Genomic DNA, 22,228 nt, shown 5'->3' with positions numbered 1-22,228 from the left:
CAACTTACTAAGGACTTATCTCAAAATAAAAGGGGCTGCAGATGTGTCTCAATGGTTAAGCATGCCCAGGTTTGATCCCTGGTGCAAAACAAAACAAAACAAAACAAAAAAACAATGCTGAGCTTGCATTACTGTGTAGGTTTGTGATAGTGATCAAATTCTGTTGTTGCCTCCAAAAACTGGGACAAGAGTTTCTTTCATTTTTAGGGTCTGTAACAATGCTAATTAAAGAGAACCATTTTATGTTTTAGGAAACTAGCCCTAAATTTGTTTATCTCTGGTTATATTTCATATGGTAAAGCTTTTTGCTGCAGTACTGAAGGGATTGCTCTGAACATGCTTCACCTGCAGGGTTTGAAGAACAAGTTCCTGAACAGCATTTCTTCCAAGGTTAAATGTAGTCTGCTGTCCAAAAAAATGCCACTGGCAAGACTGCCAGTCCAGCTTTCTAAATTTATGACACCAGGTGGAAAAAATGGCTGCCAAAGCCAGAGAAAAGTGGGTTTCCTAGGGTCCCCAGGAGGATAGGTTTAGCAATGCCTGCCTGTCTACTGGAATCTTAAAGATTCATCCACAACTATATTACAGATCATCACTTACCTATGAGGAAAGATGTCTTCTATAAATATATATATATATAATATGTATATATTGGCACCAGGATTGAACTCGGGGGGCACTCGAGCACTGAGCCACATCCCCAGCCCTATTTTGTATTTTATTTAGAGACAGGGTCTCACTTAGTTGCTCAGCACCTTGCTTTTGCTGAGGCTGGCTTTGAACTTGTGATTCTCCTGCTTCAGCCTCTGGAGCCGCTGGGATTACAGGTGTGCACCATCGTGCCTTGCTTCAATATAGTTTTAAGTTAGAAAGCAAATTACAGAATACCGTGTTACTATGAATCTCTATTTATAAAGAATGAAAATAGACAAATATTCATTATTATTTTCCTCCTAGTTCATATATTTTCCTGGTTTATCCAGTAATTATCAATTTTAAATTTTTGTTTTGAATAATTTCTTTTTACTTAGAGTATTAAATTGACTAAAGTGATTCTATTTAAAAATTGGGGGATTGACTTAGATGCCCAAGGCAATAATTTTTCTTTCTCCCAATGTTGAAAGCCACAGAGTTCTGAAAAATTATATAATCTCCTAAGGATAAAGTGGAGTTGTAATAAAAAGTCTTTTGAACCCATTAAAAAACTCTTTGCCCCAAATGAATGGTTGTTTCTTTTTCTTTAGACCATTTGCACTCTTTTGGAGTGTTTGTTGACTCCTGAAAATGTACCTTTGGATAGCCCAAAAGAAGTTTATGAAGTCTATTTTGTCTTTGCTTGTATCTGGGCTTTTGGAGGCACCCTGCTTCGAGATCAGGTATGTTGAGAAATAGTTTATAGGCCCAGTTTTACTTGCAGGGTTGGGGGTTGATATGTGGTTCCTATTGTTTTGTAATGCTGTGGTAACTCCTCTGCTTGCCTTGCCTTCTCCTGAGTCTGTGCATTCTGGAGGCAATCCCAGGCAGGCAGGCAGTTGTCACCTCAGCTGACAGTGCAAGTCCACATCCTTCAGCCCAGCTCACCCCTCTGAACTTGAGGCTGTGTGTCCACCTGCCTCCAGAGCATCACAGCCGCTTGCTGATCCACAGACCAGCCACACTCTGTGCTGTCACGCACCTCTTCCTCTAGCCTACACCCAAATCTGCCCCTTCTCGTCAATCTCTTTTCACCTTAGTGATATATTCCTTTGAGTTGCTCTAGTTAAAAATGTGGGAAAATCACCATTCATTTTTTCCACATCCCGTGATCTCAGAATCTTTCAGTTTCTCTTACAAAATAGCTGCTGAATCTGTCCCTTCACTGTCATTTGTATAGCAAAAATGCAGGAGTCAGTCATCTTTAGATTGCCCCAAGTTCTCACAGTAGCTTACCTCAGGCTGCCATAACAAATACCTTAGTGTGGCCAAAACAGCAAATTGATTTCTCACCATGCTGGAGGCTAGAATTCCAAGATCACGGTGCCAGAGTGATTGGGTTTTATTGAGGACTATCTTTCTGGCCTCTTCTCTGTGTCCTCATGTGACAGAGGCAGCAATTTCTGCTGGCTCTTCTTACAAGATACTCATCCCATCATGACCTCATCTGAATTTAATCATCTCCCAGAGGCTCCATCTCCTAATACCATTGTGTGGGCAGTTGGGGCTTCTGCATCTGAATTGGCAGGGTGGGACAGCAGCAGTGGTGGTGGTGACTCAGTGCATGGCATAGAGTAACCTTCAGATAGGGCTCCCTGTTTCTAGTTGCTCCCACAGAGGATCTTTCCCAGGATAATCATCTCTGAACCATTGTCAACCTTGCACCAGTTTCTTTCCTTCAGCTTCAAGTGAATCTATCCTGCCTGCACCCTTCTTTTTTTTAAATTTTTTTTCTTGGCTTCTGAGTTCCAGTAGGAAACACTTAAAGTGAAATTTTGCATAAACACATACACCCCATATACACAAATAGCCTAATTTACGAAAGTGAAAGAAACAGGCAGGTCTCATCTCCACTAACCACCTCCGTGTGGATTTCTCTCATGTCATCTTTATGTAAGTCTTCAAAGTATCCTCATTGTGCAGATCAAGTTCCGCTCAGGGGGTGAAGTACCTTGCTCAATGTACTACTGATGGGAAATGGTAGCAGCAGCATTTCCTTCCAAGTCTGCTTTCTCCAATGGCCACATCTTCCAGGGTACCTCAGAACATATCATGGTCATAGTGCTTCCATGCATAACCCTGAATCTTCACGTAAAAAACAGAGGTCACACAGTTTTCAGGCATCCCAAGTCTTTCCAAATGTGAACAGGGAAATTATATTGGAAGGCATCACACCAACAGTGACCCACATTTCTGTTGGTTTACTTGCTCTAGGTGCTAAAATAAAGGGCTGATGTAATCTCTGGGTCAGTTCTGCTTCTTGTCACTTAGTTACCATAACTTATAAATAAACTTGGTATTCATTTGGCTGTGTGGATCTTATAACAGCCCTTGTCAGAAGTTAAATTTCCTTCTGTAATCTCCAAGTGCTTCCTAGCTTATAGTGGCCAATGCTACTTGTAGAAGGGTCATGGTACCTGCTTTCTCCTGAATTCATTAGCTTAGCCTCTGCTTCCATCTATGCACCCTCATGTCTTCCCAGTACACTCTGATCATGGAGTTCATAACTGTTTTCTTCCTCACTATAGAAAAATAAAGTGTTTTAGTTTATGAATGAATTGATAAAATGAATGAATGAATTGATAAAAATTTTTCACCAAAATAATTTTGATGATGAAATTGTTAGGTGAAGCAAATTTCTTCCTCTAGAAAAGGGTGCCAGGCAAGTGATAGTCCATGAATTAAGATCAAATTAGTTTGCTTTGGTGTAAGACCAATTTTTTTTAGGGTGATAAAATATCTCATGCTACCATCTGAAAATAATGTGAGTCTAAACTCATTAACTTGTCAATGGCAGAGGGTTGGAGAATGAGCTGGGCAGGTTTAGAAGGTGGTAGGAGAGGCCCTCCCTGCAAAGACTAAGAGTGGGCCACAGTTCCAGGACATAGAGTCATCAAAGCAAAAGCAAATTTAAGAATTTTTTCTGGGAGTTGAGGTCTTAGATTGCTAAAGCAGTGGACTTAGATAATGCTTTTGGATTTTACCAAAATTCACTAGGTCAGTCCATCCTATGGTCTGAGTTGCTGGGCCAGGTCCCCCTCTGGATTGACAAGGGTTTTGACTGTTATTGGCACACAGATGCCACTTCCTTTCCTTTATTGTCTAAATCCTCATCTAGCAACAAAAATCTATTTTACCTATTATTGTATAAAAATAAGTATGTTTTAGTCAAGAAAACTGCCTGGAAGTTGGGAACTGGTCTCAAGATTTCAGCCAGACCTCTTACCCTGGGCCTTACTTTAAACAAGCCCTGCCTTCCTCTATTTCTCTCTCCTTCTGCAGATGTTCTCAGGTACAGAATTTCAAAGATCAACAAAGTTTCAATATTGTTTTGTTGGAATGACATGGGATTGCTAGCCATTTACTTTTTGTTTGTTTTAATTTATATATCCATTTACTTTTTAAGTAAAGGCATATATAAAATTCCTATTTAGTGGTACTGTTGTTTTGTTTAAAAAAGAGAGAGAGATTTTAACAACAAAAGGACTAAGGAGTCTATAAACTGAGAATAAAGGATAGTATTTTAATCAATCTTACCAATTTTTAAAAGTACTCCTTTTTTCTTATTCTTCTCATTTTCCCATCAATTGGTGTGAACATGGGTATAAATCAATACCAGCACTTCATAACCACTGTCCCGTGGTACCTGGCATAGTAATTTGCACAGTAACTCATTGAATAACTGAGGTCCACCTAACTATCTTGCTTTCTAAGTTAATAACTATTCCACTGTGTTTGTACCTCATGGATATGTGGCAATTACAGCTTTCTACCTCTGTGGCAGTAATACTCATCATGACTAATGTCTAGTTATTTATTAAACTTGGTGAGTTTCTCGATTCCATTCCAGAAGTTTCCTTTGTGATTATTCTTCTGTGTACAGCAAACCCTGTATTGAGCAGGCTTTGGAGGGGCTTTGGTGCTTTCAAAATTACCTTTAAAGCTGCAATAAAGATTTCTCTTGCTCTGCTTAGCTTTCTGATTATCCAGCCAACTTCAGCCGGTGGTGGCACAAAGAGATGAAAGCAGTGAAGTTTCCATCCCAGGAGACAATCTTTGATTATTATCTGGACCACAAAACTAAGAAATTTTTGCCTTGGGCTGACAAAATCCCCCAGTTTACCATGGATCCAGATGTACCTCTGCAGGTGGGTGTGTGCTACAGCAGTATTTGAGCCCTTTTGTAAGACAGTCTTTCTTTCTTGCCAGATGGATAAATTATTATTGTGTTGATATGCTCAGCATATAACATTTTTCTCAGAAGAATCTTAAGTACAGGAATGATTAGTGACAGAGGCTTTTATTTCTGCAACATCCTTTTTTCTCCCAGTTTATTTCAACTTAATTCTGTTAACAGATTTTTTTTTTTTTTTTTTTTTAGTTTTCCTAGAGACTTCAAGGGTTTTGTAAAAAATTGGAGTCCTTGTTCTGTTAATTCTCTGGTTCTTATATCTGACCTTGTATTAATATCTTAGCACTTTTCACATACAGCTTTCATCTTTTACTTCCCCCGTGAGCCATAAAATAAATACATTTAATCTTAATGTGGTTGTTTTAGATTCCCAAGACAGCTGACAAATCCAAATGAATCTTGTTTTCTTCTTTCTCTGAGATCGACCCTCTTCTTATTCTACTTTCATGGGTTTTTTTTTCCATTTTATTTATTTATTTTTCTCAAAATCATGTCATTCTGATTCATCTTGGAGTTTCATCATTTCAAGCAACACCGTATGTATAGAATATAGTTTGTATTAGAAAGCACCAAGGGTCACATCACAGAAAATCCAAAGTTTGTTTGCTGGAGCTGGGACTAGTACTACAAACTAAATGGGACCCCAGGAACCCTTGGCTCAGCTCTGGAGGCTGGAGATTCAGGTTCAGAGTGTTAGTGGGGTGGTTCCTTCTGAGAGCTGTGAGGCCCCTCTTTGGGCTATGGGTGTTTGCCAGTGGACTTAGTGTTCCCTGGCTATGGTGGCTCAACACCAGTCCTCAACTGACCTTTTCCGTGTGTGTGTGTGTGTGTGTGTGTGTGTGTGTGTGTTTTCAAATCTGCCAGTTTGTACCACCAGTCATTGTGTTAGGAGCCTCCTTAGGTTAGTTCACTAGAATTGCCATAACAACATTACAGGCTGAGCAGCTTAAATGATGGAAATTTATTTTCTCACCATTCTGGAGGCTGGAAGTCCAAGATGAGCTTGTTGGAGGTTTCGTTTTTCCTCTCCTGCACTTGCTTGTCCACACATGGTCTTTTCTCTGGGTACACATCTTTGCACATTGCCTCCTCTCCCCCGTGTCCATATTTCCTCTTCACATTAGCACTTCAGTCACACTGCATTAGGGCTTACCCTGTGGCCTCATTTTAAGTTAGTTGCCTGGGGCTGGGGATGTGGCTCAAGCGGTAGCGCGCTCGCCTGGCATGCGTGCGGCCCGGGTTCGATCCTCAGCACCACATACCAACAAAGATGTTGTGTCCGCCGAGAACTAGAAAATAAATATTAAAAAGAAAAAAAAAAGTTAGTTGCCTCTTCCAAGGGCCCTGTCTCCTAATAAGTCACATTCTCAGGTACTTGGAGTTAAGCCTTCAATACCTAAATTTTAGGAAGACAAAGCTCTGTCCTCTGAGTCTTCAAAACTCATGTCCTTCAAATGTGCAAAATATATTCACCCATCCTAACTGCCCCCAAAGACTTTCCCCCTTCCAGCCTTAACTGTAAGTCTCAAACCTTAGCTTGTGAAATTGGAGAAGTTATCTGATTGCAAAATGCAGCAGTGGGCAGGCATAGGATAGACATTTTTGTTCCAAAGGAAAAAAATCAGAAGGTAGACAGGGGTTATAGTTTCCCAAAATGTTTAAAAACTAGTAGAGCAACTTCAGTTAGATTGTTACAACTGAGAATAATCCTCTTTGGCTCAAGATCCATTGAGAAGTTAGCCCTACCTTCTGGGCCCATTATCAGGGTAGTGTTGTCCCTGAGCTCAGCCCAACGTTCCAGCCCCACCCCTATAATCCTATCCAATAGTCCTTCCTGAGGCCCTGGTTTATAGCCGCTAGGCCCACTGAAGCCAGAGAAGGGGCCCACCTTCTGAAACTGAGGAGGAGATAGCCTTATCCTCCAGGGCTGTGCCTTTTGGGCCCAGGTGGCAGTGCTACCCTTTTAAATCTCTTAATTAACTTTGGGGTCATTTTCCCCTTTTCTAAAAAGATAACACATGATTGTAGTCAGATGGCTTTTTCCTGTAGAAGTCCCATGACCTTCCCCAATATTGTCCTGTCTCTATTCCCTTAAAGCTGAGAGACCGGGATCCCAAAATTACCTTTAAGAGCCTGCCCCCAGTGATCTGAGGACATCCCACTAGGCCTTACTTCTGAGATTCCACCACTGTTCAGTACTGCCACACTGTAACCTGGCCTTCAGCACATGGACCTGTGGGGACCATTGATGAAAGCAAGAGGTGGCCTAGATAAAGTAGGAACTTTGCTAGGAGGGAAAAAGGAGGAGGCAACTAATGATGTCCCTTAAGTCTACTTTATGTATTTTGAAATCTTCAAACTACCTGAATTTTAGTTACTCAACAATATTATCTAGCTGATTGATTCTATCATGTTCTCAATCTTCAATCAAAAATACTGAAGATGTTAAAATTGGTATCATGAAGTTGGTGCACCTTATCAGTTAGTATCATTTATTCAACAGAGAGCTGTGAGGATCTAGCAGTCTTACTCTGGACACATTTGTGCCAAATGTATTTATTGGGTTAACAGACTCTTAATGTGTTAGAAGAAAACTTGGAGGCCTGGCACAGTGGTGCGTACCTGTAATCTCAGTGGCTGAGGAGGCTAAGGCAGGAGGATCTGTGAGTTCAAAGCCAGCCTCAGCAAAAGTGAGGCGCTGAGCAACTCAGTGAGACCCTGTCTCTAAATAAAATACAAAATAGGGCTGGGGATGTGACTCAGTGGTTGTGTGCCCCTGAGTTCAATCCCTGGTACCCAAGAAGAAAACCATGGAAATCAGTAATAATAAGTCCCCACCAGGCCTCTCATAAGTGCTTTAAATAGATTGTCTAATCTTTACAAGTAACCTAAGATATGGACTGTTACTAGCCCTTTTCTTACATATGGAAAATAGGAAGAGATTAAGAAATCAGTCCATAGCTATGCTGGTAGTGGATATAGAATAACCAATGATCCTAGTTTGCCTGAGACATTGGGAGTTTCAGAACACTAAATTTGAATTTTATTTATTTATTTATTTATTTTTGGTCCCCAGGATTAAACCAGGGATACTTAACCACTGAACCCTAACCCCTTTTTATTTTTTATTCTTAGATGGGGTCTTACTAAATTACCTAGGGCCTCACTAAGTTGCTAAGGCTGGGTTTGAACTTGTTATCCTTCTGCCTCAGCTTTCTGGGATAGATAGGGAGCCACTGGGATTACAGGCATGGACCACTACACCAGGCTAGATTTGAAATTTTAAAGTAGGAAATTCTGGGCAAACTAAGAAGAGTTGGTCACACTGTAACAGCAGGTCAGATTTGAACCCAGACAGTTCTGCTCCAGAGTTGATGTTCTGAAGGGCATTCTATGTAGAGGGTAAGATGTTGCTTAGGCCCTGACTGACTCAGGTCGGAATCCAAGTACCACTTCCAAGCCAGCTGTGCTAGTCACTATCACCAGTTATTTATGTTCTTTAAGCTTGAGCTTCATCATCTCTGAAGTGGAAATAATAACAAAAATCTCCCCATAGTACCTGTATCATGTGACAAGATACATGTAAACTATCTAGCATACATTGAGCTCTACTAAGTGTTAACTATTAGAACTAACATGTGAATAAAAGAGCCAATAGCCAAAGTAGAAAGCAAATGATGGCAACCGAGACCGAGAAAGGTTTATATATAAGGTTTATATATAAACTGTCCCTCTAAAGAAAAGAAAAAAAAAGACCTTTTTAATGTGGCACAGAACTGACTAGCTTCCAGTAGGCCCTATGTACCACTGAGATAAAAAGAGTTCTAGAGTAAATATTCATGTCATGATTCAATTTGGAATGATGCAGTTGCTATTCAGTGTATTCGAACCCAATGACAAACTGTATGCATTATTATACTTAACACCTATTTCTTGTGAACAATATAAATCCTGCTAGTAGTTTTTTTCGTTTTATTTTGGTCTCTGTTTTAGTCAGCTTTTTTGATATTGTGACTGAAAACCTCACACAAACAATTTAGAGGCGTAAAAGTTTACTTGGGGGCTCATGGTTTCAGAGGTCTCAATCCATAGACAGCAGACTCCATTCCTGAGGGCTTGAGGTGAGGTTTAATATTGTGGTGGAAGAAAGCAGCTCACATGATGATCAGAACACAGATAGAGATTCCACCTGCCAAATACAAATATTTACACCAAAGCCACTCCCTCAATGCCCCACCTCCTCCAGCCACACTCTACATGTCTTCAATTACTACTCATTTACTTCCATCAAGTGATTAGTTCACAGATTGGATTAAGGCTATCATAACCTAATCGTTTCTCCTCTAAACCTTCTTGCATTGTCTTACACATGAGCTTTTGGGGGGACACTCACATCCAAACCATAATAGTCTATGCAGCCAAACTGTCAGCTTTTAGTCACTGCACAAAATTCCATTGCCTGCAGTCGACACCTGCTTACCCCTTTGTCCTGATCTTGCTTGTTAATCCATGTTCCCTGAGTCTAATTTTTCTTGGTGTTTTTCCTTTTGTTGAATTCCTACAAGCCACTTTGAATTCCCTGTGAAACAATATGGTATATGTGTAAATTAATAGCCAATTTGCAAATGTAAAAAATCAAGCTTTAACTTTTAACAAGGTAATACATAGTAAGTTTCAGAAGTTCTTCAGCTTCCTGGCTCTTCCACTTGAAAGCCTCTTCCGCCTTCAACCACTCTCTCCCCACTCTGACCCTCCTTGGCTGGATTGTGCCATTTAATCTAACTGGGTCAAGGCATTGCCGGTTTCTGAAGAGTGGTGGCCAGCTTCTGGAATGTTCACTGTATTTCCTTCTGTGCCTCAGACGAGGTTGGGGGGAAGGTAGATATCCTGTGATAGAGAGCTTTATCGGGTAAAACTTGGTTCAAAAAATATACATCATTTGCTTATGTTGTGGCGCCTGGATGTCCTGCCCAGTTGTTCTCCAGCTGAGATGTCTGAAGGCTGGCAATTCAAAACTGAAAATTGGATGAAATCTCTCCCCACAGGCTGTTAACTTGAAATAACAATTCTTTGCATCTCAATTCTAAAGTGACTATGTAAGGTCAGATATAAAATTTTGAAATGCTTGTCTCTGACCTTTCTCTCATTCTGGTGTCTCCCCCTCCTTCATAGAAAGTTCTGGTTCACACATCAGAGACAACCCGTCTTAGGTATTTCATTGAGTTGTTGCTCAAGAAAGGAAAACCACTCATGCTGGTTGGAAATGCTGGAGTGGGGAAAACAGTCTTTATGAGTGGAACACTGGCGAGCCTCTCTGAGGAATTCCTAGTATCCCGCGTGCCGTTCAACTACTACACGTCGTCTGCAGCCCTGCAGAGTAAGTGCTTCTCCTGCTATATAACAAGGGTGCAGATGTGAGTGAGAGGTAGAGATTGGCTGTTAGCATGAGGAGTAGAAAGAGCTCTAGTTGCAGTGTACTTTGAAAGAGAGTTAGGATTTCAAATGTTTGAGGTCATACACAGGCAAAGAAGAAATCTGGAAGGATCTACTTAAGTAAAGACATGGAAGAGAAAATTGTGAGATAAATTCAGTGAATGTGGAAGATGACTGAAACATAGTAGGCAGAAGATGAGGAAAGACTAGAGTACAGAGTGGGGGTTTTGACGTACATGGAGTGAACAGTGGGTTTTCTGGATAATGAGACTTTTAATGTTAAAACTAGAATAGCCCAATCCTGGACAACCTGGGCTAGCTGACCACCATAACTGTAGAGAAGGCTGAGGTGCAACCAAGCAGATGAAGTTTCATGTGGGAGGAAGTGGTAAGCCATCAGGAGAAGCAAAGAAATGTCAGATGGGAGCCATGTTAGGAAGAGGTTTGTGAGGTGAAAAGAGAAGTCCTCCCAAGAGTGTCTAGCTGAGTTTAATGCAGTCTTGGGCCAGAGTTGTAGAAAGGGAGGTGACAGGTTGGGAACAGGAGGCATCATTTATGGGCTGTTGCTTAGACAGGAGCCCAGGAGAAAGAGTCCTATGAGGCTCTGCAGCTGGCCAACTGAGAGAATAGTAACCTCATCAGAAGCCTAGAAAGCAAAAGAGAGGTAACTCTGAGTGGAGAAGAGATGATGTTAAAAGGAGTTTGAAAAGAAATTTGGAATTTGAACGTCCATGTGCCAATGGCTCATAGGAATTGATGGCCACTCAGCATTCGGAAATATGGGCCTGCTGCTTGGAAAAGGTGCACTTCTTTTTTTCATTTTTTTATTATTGTGATCATTTAACAAATTACATATTTGTTGGTATCCTGGGAATATAACAATTCCTTGATCCCAAGGCCTTAATAGTCTGCTTGAAGAGTCAACATGGAATTAGATACTGTGTCTGAGACACACACTATTCAGGATTTTCCAAACCCACAACTCTGATACATTGAAAGCAAGTCATAGGCACCTGGAAAATATAACTTTCTAAACACATGGGTCATGTTTACTGTCCTCTGGAGCTTTGCATTTCAGTGGTGTGAGAGGAGAGGTGTGGGAGACTTTTTTGAGCCTCTCCTACAGTGTCTTTGGGAGACCAGGCTACAGCAGCACCAGCAGTAGATGTTGGGGAGAGAAGTCTCAGGTCAGCAGGGAGGTGGTCTCAAATGTGACAGACAACGTGAGTGTATTGAGGTCCCCAGAAAAGGAGAGTCGGAGTGACCTTTGGCAACAGAAAGGATATCAGCAGGATAGTGTGACATAGGAGAAGGTAGCTGAAGACACATCCCTGGTATTAAACAGTCGACAGGTGATATCTGAAACCATGAGATAGATAAATCAACAGAAAAGGGAGGAGAATAAGGAAAAAAAAAGATAACGAAGTGCAAAAAGTTTATATTTGGCCAGTAATTGGTAAACAGAATTATCTGTTTATATCAGGAATTCTTGAGAAACCTCTAGAGAAAAAAGCTGGTCGTAACTATGGTCCAGGAGGAAATAAAAAATTGGTTTATTTCCTTGATGATATGAACATGCCTGAAGTGGACTTATATGGCACTGTTCAGCCACATGCTCTGATTCGACAGCATATTGATTATGGACACTGGTAAGCAATTATCTGTATTGTCTACCTAAATCTAATTATTATAGATGAACGTGTTTTTTAAATATTGTTTTTAGATTTTGACAGACCTTTAATTTATTCATTTATTTATATGTGGCGCTGTGAATTGAACCCAGTGCCTCACACATGCTAGGCAAGCCCTCTACCACTGAGCCACAACCATAGCCCCATGGATGGACATTTTAAGATGAAATTGTCCCCAAGGTTTTTCTCTTTCAGGGAGCATTTCCTACAATACTTTTTGGATTTAGACTGTATCCCTATCCATTATATTAGATGAAATAGTTTCCCTTTGTATCTTTGAAAGATTGGATTGAAAAGTAGCCTAGAAACATAGGGACTGTCAAGAGATTATGTTCTGTTTAAAAATTAATTCACTCTCAATTATTAAAGAGAAGCTTGGACTGAGGGTGTAGCTCAGTGGTTCAGTGCTTGCCTAATGTGCATGAGGTCCTGGGTTCAGTCCCTAGCTCTGATAGAGTGAAAGAGGGAAGGAGAGAGGGAGAGGAGGGAGGGAGAGAGAAAGGGCACTGACTCCCGTGTGTGGATTTGACATTCTACATTCTGTCTTTCAGGTATGATAGACAGAAGGTGATGCTTAAAGAAATCTACCACTGCCAGTATGTTGCCTGCATGAATCCCACCGTGGGCAGCTTCACCATCAATCCAAGGCTGCAGGTAAGGTGTGTAAGCAGCTCTCCCAAATTGCCCCCAGATGTAATGCTCAAAAATTATGAGTCCAAATTCTTGATGCTTGGTGCTTTTGAATACAAAGTAAAGTTCTTACTGGACATTTTGTTAAGCATATAAACTTTTTCTTAATTAGTAGATTTCCTTTTTTAAGAGCAGTTTTAGATTTACAATAAAATGAGCTCAAAGTACAGTGTTCCTATAAACTCCCCCACACACTCCATTTTATCTTAGTATCAACCTGTTGCATTAGTTACAACTGTTGAGGAATATTGATACATTATTATTAACTAAAAACTAGAGTTTACACCAGGCCCATTCTTTTTTTGGGGAGGGGCGGGGGAGGTGCGATACAGGGGGATTGAATTCAGGGACACTTGACCACATCCCCAGCCCTATTTTGTATTTTTCATTTAGAGACAGGGTCTGTCTGGGTTGCTAACACTTCACTTTTGCTGAGGCTGGTTTTAAACTTGCCATCCTCCTGCCTCAGCCTCCCGAGCCACTGGGATTACGGGTATGCGCCACTGCATATGACTGGACCCATTCTTTATATGAGACATTCTGTATGTTCTCACAAACACATGAAGAGGGTATCCACTGTTATATTATCATGTAGAATAGTTTCACTGCCTTAAAATATTCAGATATCCTGCTTTCCCTTCATTTGACCATATGCCCAGAAGTAGAATTACCAGGTCATATGGTAATTCTGTTTTAACTTTTTGTTGTTCAGTTTTCCATAGTGGCTAAATCATTTTTAATTCCCAGCAGTGAGGCATAGCATTCCAATTTCTTCATATTCTTGCCAACTCCTGTTATTTTCCATTTCCTTTTTTTTCATAGTAGCCCATGCTAATGCAGGTGAGGTGGCATCTGATTAGAGAATGAATTTGTATTTCCTTAATGATTAGTGATGTTGAACATGTGGTCATTGGCTATTTGTGGTGAAATTTCTATTAAAATACTTTGCCTATTTTTGAGTCAAGTGTTGTTACTATGTTTTAGGATTTCCCTATATACTCTGAATATTCTTAAAAACTTATCTTGTACTGTCCCAGAATTTTGCCTTTTCTAGAATATCATATAATTAGATTCACATAGTATGTAGCCTTTTTATACTGTTCTTTTACTTAGCAATATGCTCTTTAGGTTCGTCTATGCCTATACATGATGTGAAATATTATTTCTTTTAATCACTGTTTAGTATACATTGCATGAATGTACGCAGTTTATTCCTTTACCCATTGAAGGTTGCTCTGTCAGATTCTTGTTGCTGTGACCAAAATACCTGACAAGAACAACTTAGAGGAGAAAGTTTATTTTGGCTCACAGTTTCAGAAGTTTAGTCCATGTTCAGTCAACTCCATTGCTCTGGGCCTTAGGTGAGGCAGAGTATCATGGAAGAAGAACATGCGGGAGAAAATGGCTCAGCTTGTGGCAACTAGGAAGCAGAGAGAGAGAGAGTAAGAAACAATGGACAAAATATAAACCCAAAAATCATGCCCCCAGTGTCCTACTTTTTCTAGCCATGTCTCACCCACCTACCATTCAGATTGTGAATTTGTCAAATGGATTAATCCACAGATGAGGTTACAGCTCTCATCATGTAATCATTTCACATCTGAACATTTCTGCATGTACACAAGACCTTTAGGGGGACACCTCATATCCAAACTATATACTGTTGCTTTCAAGTTTTGGCAAGGATGCGTAAAGCATAAATGCATAAACATTTGTGTAAGGTTTCTGTGTGCATATGTCTTTTAGTGGTAGTAACGGCTACCACCAATACATGTGCCTCAATAACATACAGTGGTGTCACTCACTCACCTGGAATCCACTCTGGGTGAGCTAAGTACCTCCGCTGGTCTTGGCTGAGCTTGCTTGTAATTGTCTAAGGGTTGACTGTCAGCTCTTGTAGTGTGGCTTCAGCTGGAGTAATTGGGACCACAGGGTTCTACTTTTGTTTGTCTCATCCCTTGGTGGGTTTATAGAGTTCATGGAAAATCAGAAGCTTAATAGATCAAGAAGAAATATGCAGGCCTCTGATGGTGACTGACATATTGTCACTTCCATCTCATCCTATGGACTTGAGCAAGTCATCCAACCAAATCCAGTATCAGTGGAAGACACCAAGAAAGTTGCATGACTGGGGTCTGGATACTGGGAAGAGTGGAAAAACTGAGCCACTTTGCAACTTTATGGTACAAATTATAATCCCTGTTTTGTACGACTCATCTTTGCTCTTTCTTTTCAGAGACATTTCACAGTATTTGCATTCAACTTTCCATCTTTGGATGCTCTAAACACCATCTATGGGCAAATCTTCAGTTTCCATTTCCAGCACCAAGAATTTGGCCCATCAGTTTTCAGAAGTGGCCCTTCTTTGATCCAGGCGACAATAGCATTCCATCAGATTATGACGCAAACCTTTTTACCCACAGCTATAAAATTCCACTACATTTTTAATCTGAGGGACCTATCAAACATCTTCCAGGTACCCTGACTGTTCCATATTATCCTTCCTAAGTAGAGAAGTAATTGTAGGAATATTAATGCATTCATTTATGGAACTTAACTTTAAAGCTATGCTATATAATTTTATGTGAATTCTTTTATTTTATTCTCATAAGCTCTATGAAGTAAATACAGCAGGTTTATTATTTGCTTTTTTATCAATTAGAACAGTGGTTTCCCTTCAGTTTGCATACTGTCTTAGTCTTTTTGTGCTGCTATAACAAAGTGCCTGATGCTAGGTAATTCATATACAATAGAAATTTATTTCTCACAGTATTGGAGGCTTAGAAGTCCAAAATCAAGGTACAAGCAAGTTTGGTGTCTGGTAAGGGTCTGATTAATGCTTCCAAGATGGTGACTTGAACACTGTGTCTTTCTGTGGTTGAGGAGATAGAAGGCAGAGGGACAAGCACATAATACCTCTTTAACATCACTCTTCCCTCATGACTTAATTATCTCCTAAATTTGGGAAGACATTCAACTATGTTCCACTTAGTAATAGAAGCAGAGATAGAGATTTGGACTCCTTAAATTGAGTGAGTGAATGGTCATATTTTGGCATAAAACATTCATATGTGATTTTTTAAAAATTTATTCTAATTTGTTATATATGACAGTGGAATGCATTTCAATTCATTATACATATATAGCACAATTTTTCATATCTTGTACACAAAGTAGAGTCACACCATTCATGTCTTCATACATGTACTTAGAGTAATGATGTCCATCTCATTTTTGAACATGTTAAGGGAAATAATTTTTAAATTGATGGAGCATTTTGGTTTGATACTGAAGATCAGTTTACTTACCTAGTATGTTAGTTAGGTTTTTGTTACTATAACAGATACCTGAAATAATTGACTTATTAAGAGAAAAGTTATTTTCACTCACAGTGTTAGAGGCTTCAATCCATGATCATTTGGCACTATTGATTTGGGCACATGACAGCACATCAAGACAGGAATGCATAGTGGAATGAGACTACTCACCTTGTGACCAGGAAGCAAAAGAGAGAAGAAGGGGCTAGGGTCTTATTATCACTTTCAGGGTCACAGTCCCAATGACCTAAAGACCTCCCACTAGATCCCACCTCTTAAAGATTACTGCCTCTCTGCAGCGCCATACTGGGGACCAAGCCTTTAGTATATAGGCCTTATGAGGTGGTGGGGGGGGGGGGTACACTTAAGATCCAACCTACAGTATTTGGTAAAAGGACAGTGTTTAAATATTGAGTTTACTGAGTTTACAAAGGAAGAACAGAAAAAAGAGTTGAAAATTCAGAATTGAGGCAGATCCAACCAGTATAATCTACCCTGTATAATAAATGTAGTTGGAAGGTTATTTATGATGTAAAGTTCTTTTGTGAGAGGGAGAAAGGGGAAATCTTCATAGGACTTCTTTTTAAAAAATATATATATATTTATTTTTTTCTTATAGGTGGACACAGTATCTTTATTTTTTACATTTATGTGGTGCTGAGGATCAAACCCAGTATCTCACACATTCTAGGCAAGTGCTCTACCACTGAGCCACAACCCCAACCACATAGAATTTCTTTACAGCTCTTTTCAAAATTACTCCTAAACTGCCTCAGAACCCTAACACAACATCAGACAATAGTTATTAATAACATGAACCATTTCTTTTCATGTCAGTTTTATAGAACTGACAGAAAGACTATGCTTAATAAAATATTGTTTTAAAAGCAGATTGGCGGGCTGGGGTTGTGGCTCAGCAGTAGAGCGCTTGCCTAGCACATGTGAGGCCCTGGGTTCGATCCTCAGCACCACATAAAGATAATTAAATAAAGGCATTGTGTCCAACTACACCCAGAAAATTTAAAAAAAAAATTAAAAAAGCAGATTGGGAGCCAGGCATAGTGGTGCACACCTGTCATCCCAGCAGTTTGGGAGGCTGAGGCAGGAGCATGGCAAGTTCAAAACCAGCCTCAGCAAATGCAAGGCACCAAGCAACTCAGTGAGACCCTGTCCCTAAATAAAATACAAAATAGGGCCATGGATGTGGCTCAGTGTCCCTGAGTTCAATCCCTGGTACCCCTCCACCCCCAAAAAACAGATTTGGACTCAGTGGTAGAGTACTTGCCTAGGCCCTGTGTTTGATTGCTGACACTGTGAAAAGAAAACACAAAAACAAAACAGTTTGAATCTTAAGAAAAGGAAAAGGAGACTCTAGGTAAAGTGGAATGTGGTCCTGCCTGCTCACCCTTCATGACCAGTTCATCAGGGCCACCTGATGCCTCCAAGTAATTTTTTAAAAAATATTTTTAGTTGTAGGTAGACAAAATGCCTTTACTTATTTATTTATTATGTGTTGCTGAGGATTGAACCCAATGCCTCACACATGCTAGGCAAACGCTCTACCATTGAGTTATAACCCCAGCCCCTTTTTTAGCCTTTTGAAGCTCAGCTCTCCACAGCTCCCTGGTGTTCTGTAAGTGCTGAGCAAGCGCACACTCCATGACACCTGTATGAACCAAGATACTGAAGGGCAGGGTGGAGTGGGCACAGGAGTCACGGTGTTTTGATGCTAATCCCAGATCTGCCCACAAAGTGTGAATTTGAGTAGTTCACTTTGGTCTTATATTGTTTGTCAAATAAAGGAGTAAGACTGATAGCAAATGATTTTTACATTTTTTTAAAAAAAATGTTTTGTGTGATTTTCATGTTGCTTTTCCTTTGGTTCTGTGAACTCGATCCACCTCGAGACTTAATAAGTGCAAGTACTCAGATGTGGCGTTTAGTTCATGAACTGATGAAATACAGTACTGATGGGTACTGTTATAGTCAGCTTTTTTGCTGCTGTAACTAAAAGATCTGACCAGAACAATTTTCGAGGAGGAAAAGTTTATTTGAGGGCTCAGTTTCAGAAGTCTTAGTCCACAGAAGGCCAGCTCCATTCCTTGGGGTTCAAGGTAAGGCAGAACATCATGGCAGAAGAGTGTGGTGGAGGGAAACAGCTCACCTGATGGTCGTGAAGCAGAGTGAGTTTGTCCACCCCAAAGCCCAAAAGACCCCAAAGCCACTCCTCCCGTGCCTACCCCCTCCAACCACACCCTTCCAGCCTTCAGTTAATTCCATCAGGGGATTTATTCACTGATTGGGTTAAGGCTCTTACAACCCAACCATTTCTTCTATGAACTTTCTTGCATTGACTCACACACAAGCTTTTGGGGGACACCTCACATCCAAACCATAACATTCTGCCCCTGGCTTCCAAAAGCCCACACTCATCTGACAATGTGAAATACATTTAGTGGTATAGTGGTATAAAATTTTTTAATGTTGATTATCAGAAGGTGAAGATACTTTTACCTACACACTGTAAACAGTATTTCTTTTAAATTGCTAAGTTTAGTATACAGTTAAAAATAATTAAAATTAATGTATTTAGAATATCATAATCTTCTGAATTAAAAGTATGTTTCCATTGTCACCTCATAGGGAATTTTGTTTGCTTCTCCTGAGTGTTTAAAAGTTCCAAATGACTTAATGCACCTGTGGCTCCATGAATCTTCCCGTGTTTATGGAGACAAACTGACAGACACAAAAGATTGTGATTTGTTTCAGAAAAAATTGCTGGAAACTGCTTATAAATATTTTGAAGTAAGTATGTGAATTTCAGAGGTCATTACTTGCTGTGGTACCAGTTAATTGTTGGGGCCAAATTTAGAGAAAGACATGAGTGAGTTGCAGGTCCCTTTTTACTGGGATTCCAAAACATTCTGGGTCTGGACTTGGGTGCACCCTCCCACCTACCTACTCATGGAGGGATCTGCAGGCTTTTCCCTTGATAGGCTGCTCTGCCTCAGATGAGTCTTTCTCAATAGTTGATACACCATAGTTTTCTTTTCCTCATCCTGTAGGGTGTCAACAGTCACGTGCTGCTCCAACAGCCCCTTGTTTATTGCCATTTTGCTCATGGTGGGAGAGACCCATGTTACATGCCAGTAAAGGACTGGGAAGTGCTCAAGATGATTCTCATGGAAACATTAGACAACTACAATGAGCTGAATGCCGCCATGCACCTGGTTTTATTTGAAGATGCTATGCAACATGTGTGAGTTGACTGGTCATGACATATTTTCATGAATGTGACAAACATGCTGCTATTTTGTCATAATCTTAATGTCTTATATAGGTACACTACTTTTTTCTGTACCATTATATACATGCAGATTTTTACTTTATTTCACTGTAGCTGTGTCAGATAAGCATATTAAGAAAGATGATGAATGACTCATTCAAAATCACATAGTTCTTAAGAGGGGGAGACAGGACTCAACCCGATTCTCCTGGACTAAGCAGGTTTTGTGGAGTGCCCACTTGAGTGCCAAACAGGAAATAGCATGTTTCTTTAGTACTTTGGGGGCAAATTAGAAAAAAAGAATGGAGCATGTTTTATTGGCAGAAAATTAAAGATAGCTTTCCTGGGGTGGAGCTTAACTGACAAGGCTCTTGCTCCCTCCTAACTGGGCACCTCATAGAGTGCACAACCGATCTACCCCTTGTCTCAGTCATTGTTCTCAGAGCTGGCTGGGGACACAGCAGCGAGCACCAGAGCTCAGTCCCTTTTCAAATCGAGCTTATTTATTAGTGTCAAAAATGGACATTTTTAAGGACATGAATAAATAAGCAGAAAAAGATATTAGAAAGCAATGGGTCATGCTGAGAAATAAAATACTGATTCTAAGAAATAAGTTACAGATTGAGGATCCCTTATCCGAAATGCTTGGGTTCAGAAGTGTTGAGGATTTTGAAATTTTTGTTCAGATTTTGGAATATTTGCACATACATAATAAGATGTCTTAGGAGTGAAAACCAAGTTGAATCATAAAATTTATTTACATTTCCTGTGCATAACTTAAGGGTAATATTATATAACATTTGTAGTATGTGTGTGTTGACTGTAACCTGTCACATGGTATCAGATGTGGAGTTTTCCATAAAAAGTTTTGGATTTTAGAGAATTTCAGATTTCAAATTTTTGGATAAGGGACACTAAACCTGCATTTGGATTCCCAAAGAAGGCCTGGGTGTCCATGGAAGGGGTTGATGTTTAAGCTGAAATCTAAATGGTAAGAGAAGGTTCTGGTAATGTCTAGAAGAAGAACATTGCAGATAGAGGGCAGATTGCATGTAAACCTGAGGCAGGAATGTTCAAGAAACAGAAAAAAGTCTCAAGGTGGGTGTAGCAGAGAGAGAAAATAGAGTGAGCAATATATGTCCAGGATGGAAAGCAAGGTGAAGGGTGTTTCCTGGAACCAGGATAAGCACTTTGCTTCCATTCTAAGTGCAGGGAGAAGCTGCTGGTAGATTTTAGCATGGGGATGACATAACAGACTCTAAGTCTAAAGAGTTCGCTTCGCCTCCTCTGGGTAAAGAGTCGATCGCATCTTTCCATTCAGTCCTGCTCTCCTGGTCCAAGTCACCCTCATCCTCACCAGTGTTTCTGATCATTGACAGTGGGCAAAGAGGAAAAAGGAACAAAAACATATCATTAGAAACAGGGAGGAGGAGGGAAGAATGAAATAAGAGAATCCAAACAGTGAAAAAACAAATGTGGAGAATTCGGTTTTTAGAATTTCTCTAAAATGTTTAGATTCAGTGCTTCATGAAATGTGCAACCCTTATTGGGATCTCTTGTTATAAATACACAAAGCACTGATGGTTTTACTGATCACTTTGCAGGGATCCTCTGCTTATATAGACAGGATAGTTTTAATTGGCATCTATGACTTTGGTATTCAGTAGGTTGTTCCGACAATGTTCCCGGCTGGTTAAGATACACTGACTCTGTTGTGGCTCTGGTGAAGCAAACCTCCCACCCACACTAGGGAAGCATTATCCCCGGTAGCCCTTCAGTGTGCGATTCCCCTGTGGCCTAATAGGTAAAGCCATGTCTTTGATCAGGGATTATGAGCTCAAGGCTGACTTACTCAGGTTGAAGATGATTTAAGAGCATGTGCTTGGGTATTGTTGAAAGGGAAATTGCCACTTAGGGAATCTCATGAGGCAGAAACTTTGAGGCAAGCTTTAGCATGAAATGCAAGCCTCGCTTGGAGCTTGGGATCATAGCTTTCCCATGGTTGTTTTGTCATGTGGTCATGTAGGGTAGAATTTAATGGGATAACTGAGTTTGTAAAAATAACCTGTCTTTTCAGTTATTAGAGGTTTGGGGGAAATGTTCACCTTCACCGGCACTGGTCTTAGTATAAATGACCCCAACTTCATTTTTTTCAAAAAGCACTATTAAAAAAAGAAAAGAAAACCTCAGGATCTTTCAGGGCCTGAAGTTTAAGTTCATTCCAAAACAGGAACCTAGAGCAAAATGATGGCATACTGTTTTCTGCACTTGTGCATCTACAGACTTGTATTGTGCTGTGTGTCTTTCTAATTATAATGTAACTATGACTTATTTTTCAATTTAACCTACATTTCACTCATGTTAAAGCCAATTTTAAAAATTCCTAGTTGAATGATGTAGCAATGATGTCAACAGCATAAGAATCTGGAACCTCTTGGATGCTATAGAACAAGGGATTAGTTGGCCTTACTGGAAACTTAAGCTTTGATAGCTTCAGTAAATTATTCTACAGTGATCTATGCAGGGAAGGCTTTAATTGAAGGAAATAAGAGTCATGTTAAGAGGCAAGTGTTTAATTTATATGGTGAATTAGGTGGAAATGTATGTTGGCCTAAACAAATTCATTCTCTCTGACATAACTATACAGGAAGATTCCAGGCCTGCAAGGATATTCTCCCTTGATGTTCTTGTACAAGGATGCTGATGTGGAATTGGGATCATTCTTGCTAATCAAGAAACTTCAAAATTTAGACACAAGGCCTTGTATATGTTTTCAAGTATGGTGGCAAATGATAAAGCAAAAAGAGTCCAAAATGTTGCGAACCTGGGAACACTGGTTAGACAAACAGGTGGAGGGCAGAGTAGGCAGCATCCTTTTTTTATTGGGGAAACGTGGAAAGGGACTAGTGTTTCCAATAAAAATAGG

The 22,228-nt window shown here is 40.1% G+C and overlaps 1 protein-coding gene across 3 annotated transcripts in view; it reads left to right on the top strand.

Moving 5' to 3' along the window:
* DNAH11 (dynein axonemal heavy chain 11) overlaps positions 1-22,228 on the top strand; it is a 278,938-nt gene that overhangs the window by 118,739 nt on the left and 137,971 nt on the right. For all 3 annotated transcript variants that reach the window (XM_081287176.1, XM_081287175.1, XM_081287177.1), the window contains 8 exons: positions 1,245-1,376; positions 4,668-4,841; positions 10,058-10,262; positions 11,802-11,967; positions 12,561-12,663; positions 14,936-15,175; positions 18,660-18,821; positions 19,082-19,275. In XM_081287176.1, coding sequence (XP_081143302.1) covers positions 1,245-1,376; positions 4,668-4,841; positions 10,058-10,262; positions 11,802-11,967; positions 12,561-12,663; positions 14,936-15,175; positions 18,660-18,821; positions 19,082-19,275 — 1,376 coding nt within the window. The remainder of the gene's footprint in view (positions 1-1,244; positions 1,377-4,667; positions 4,842-10,057; positions 10,263-11,801; positions 11,968-12,560; positions 12,664-14,935; positions 15,176-18,659; positions 18,822-19,081; positions 19,276-22,228) is intronic.

This window comes from Spermophilus citellus, assembly GCF_964194105.1.
Source record: "Spermophilus citellus genome assembly, chromosome: 3".
Lineage (NCBI taxonomy): Eukaryota > Metazoa > Chordata > Mammalia > Rodentia > Sciuridae > Spermophilus > Spermophilus citellus.
This window is presented reverse-complemented; position numbering and strand designations above follow the sequence as displayed.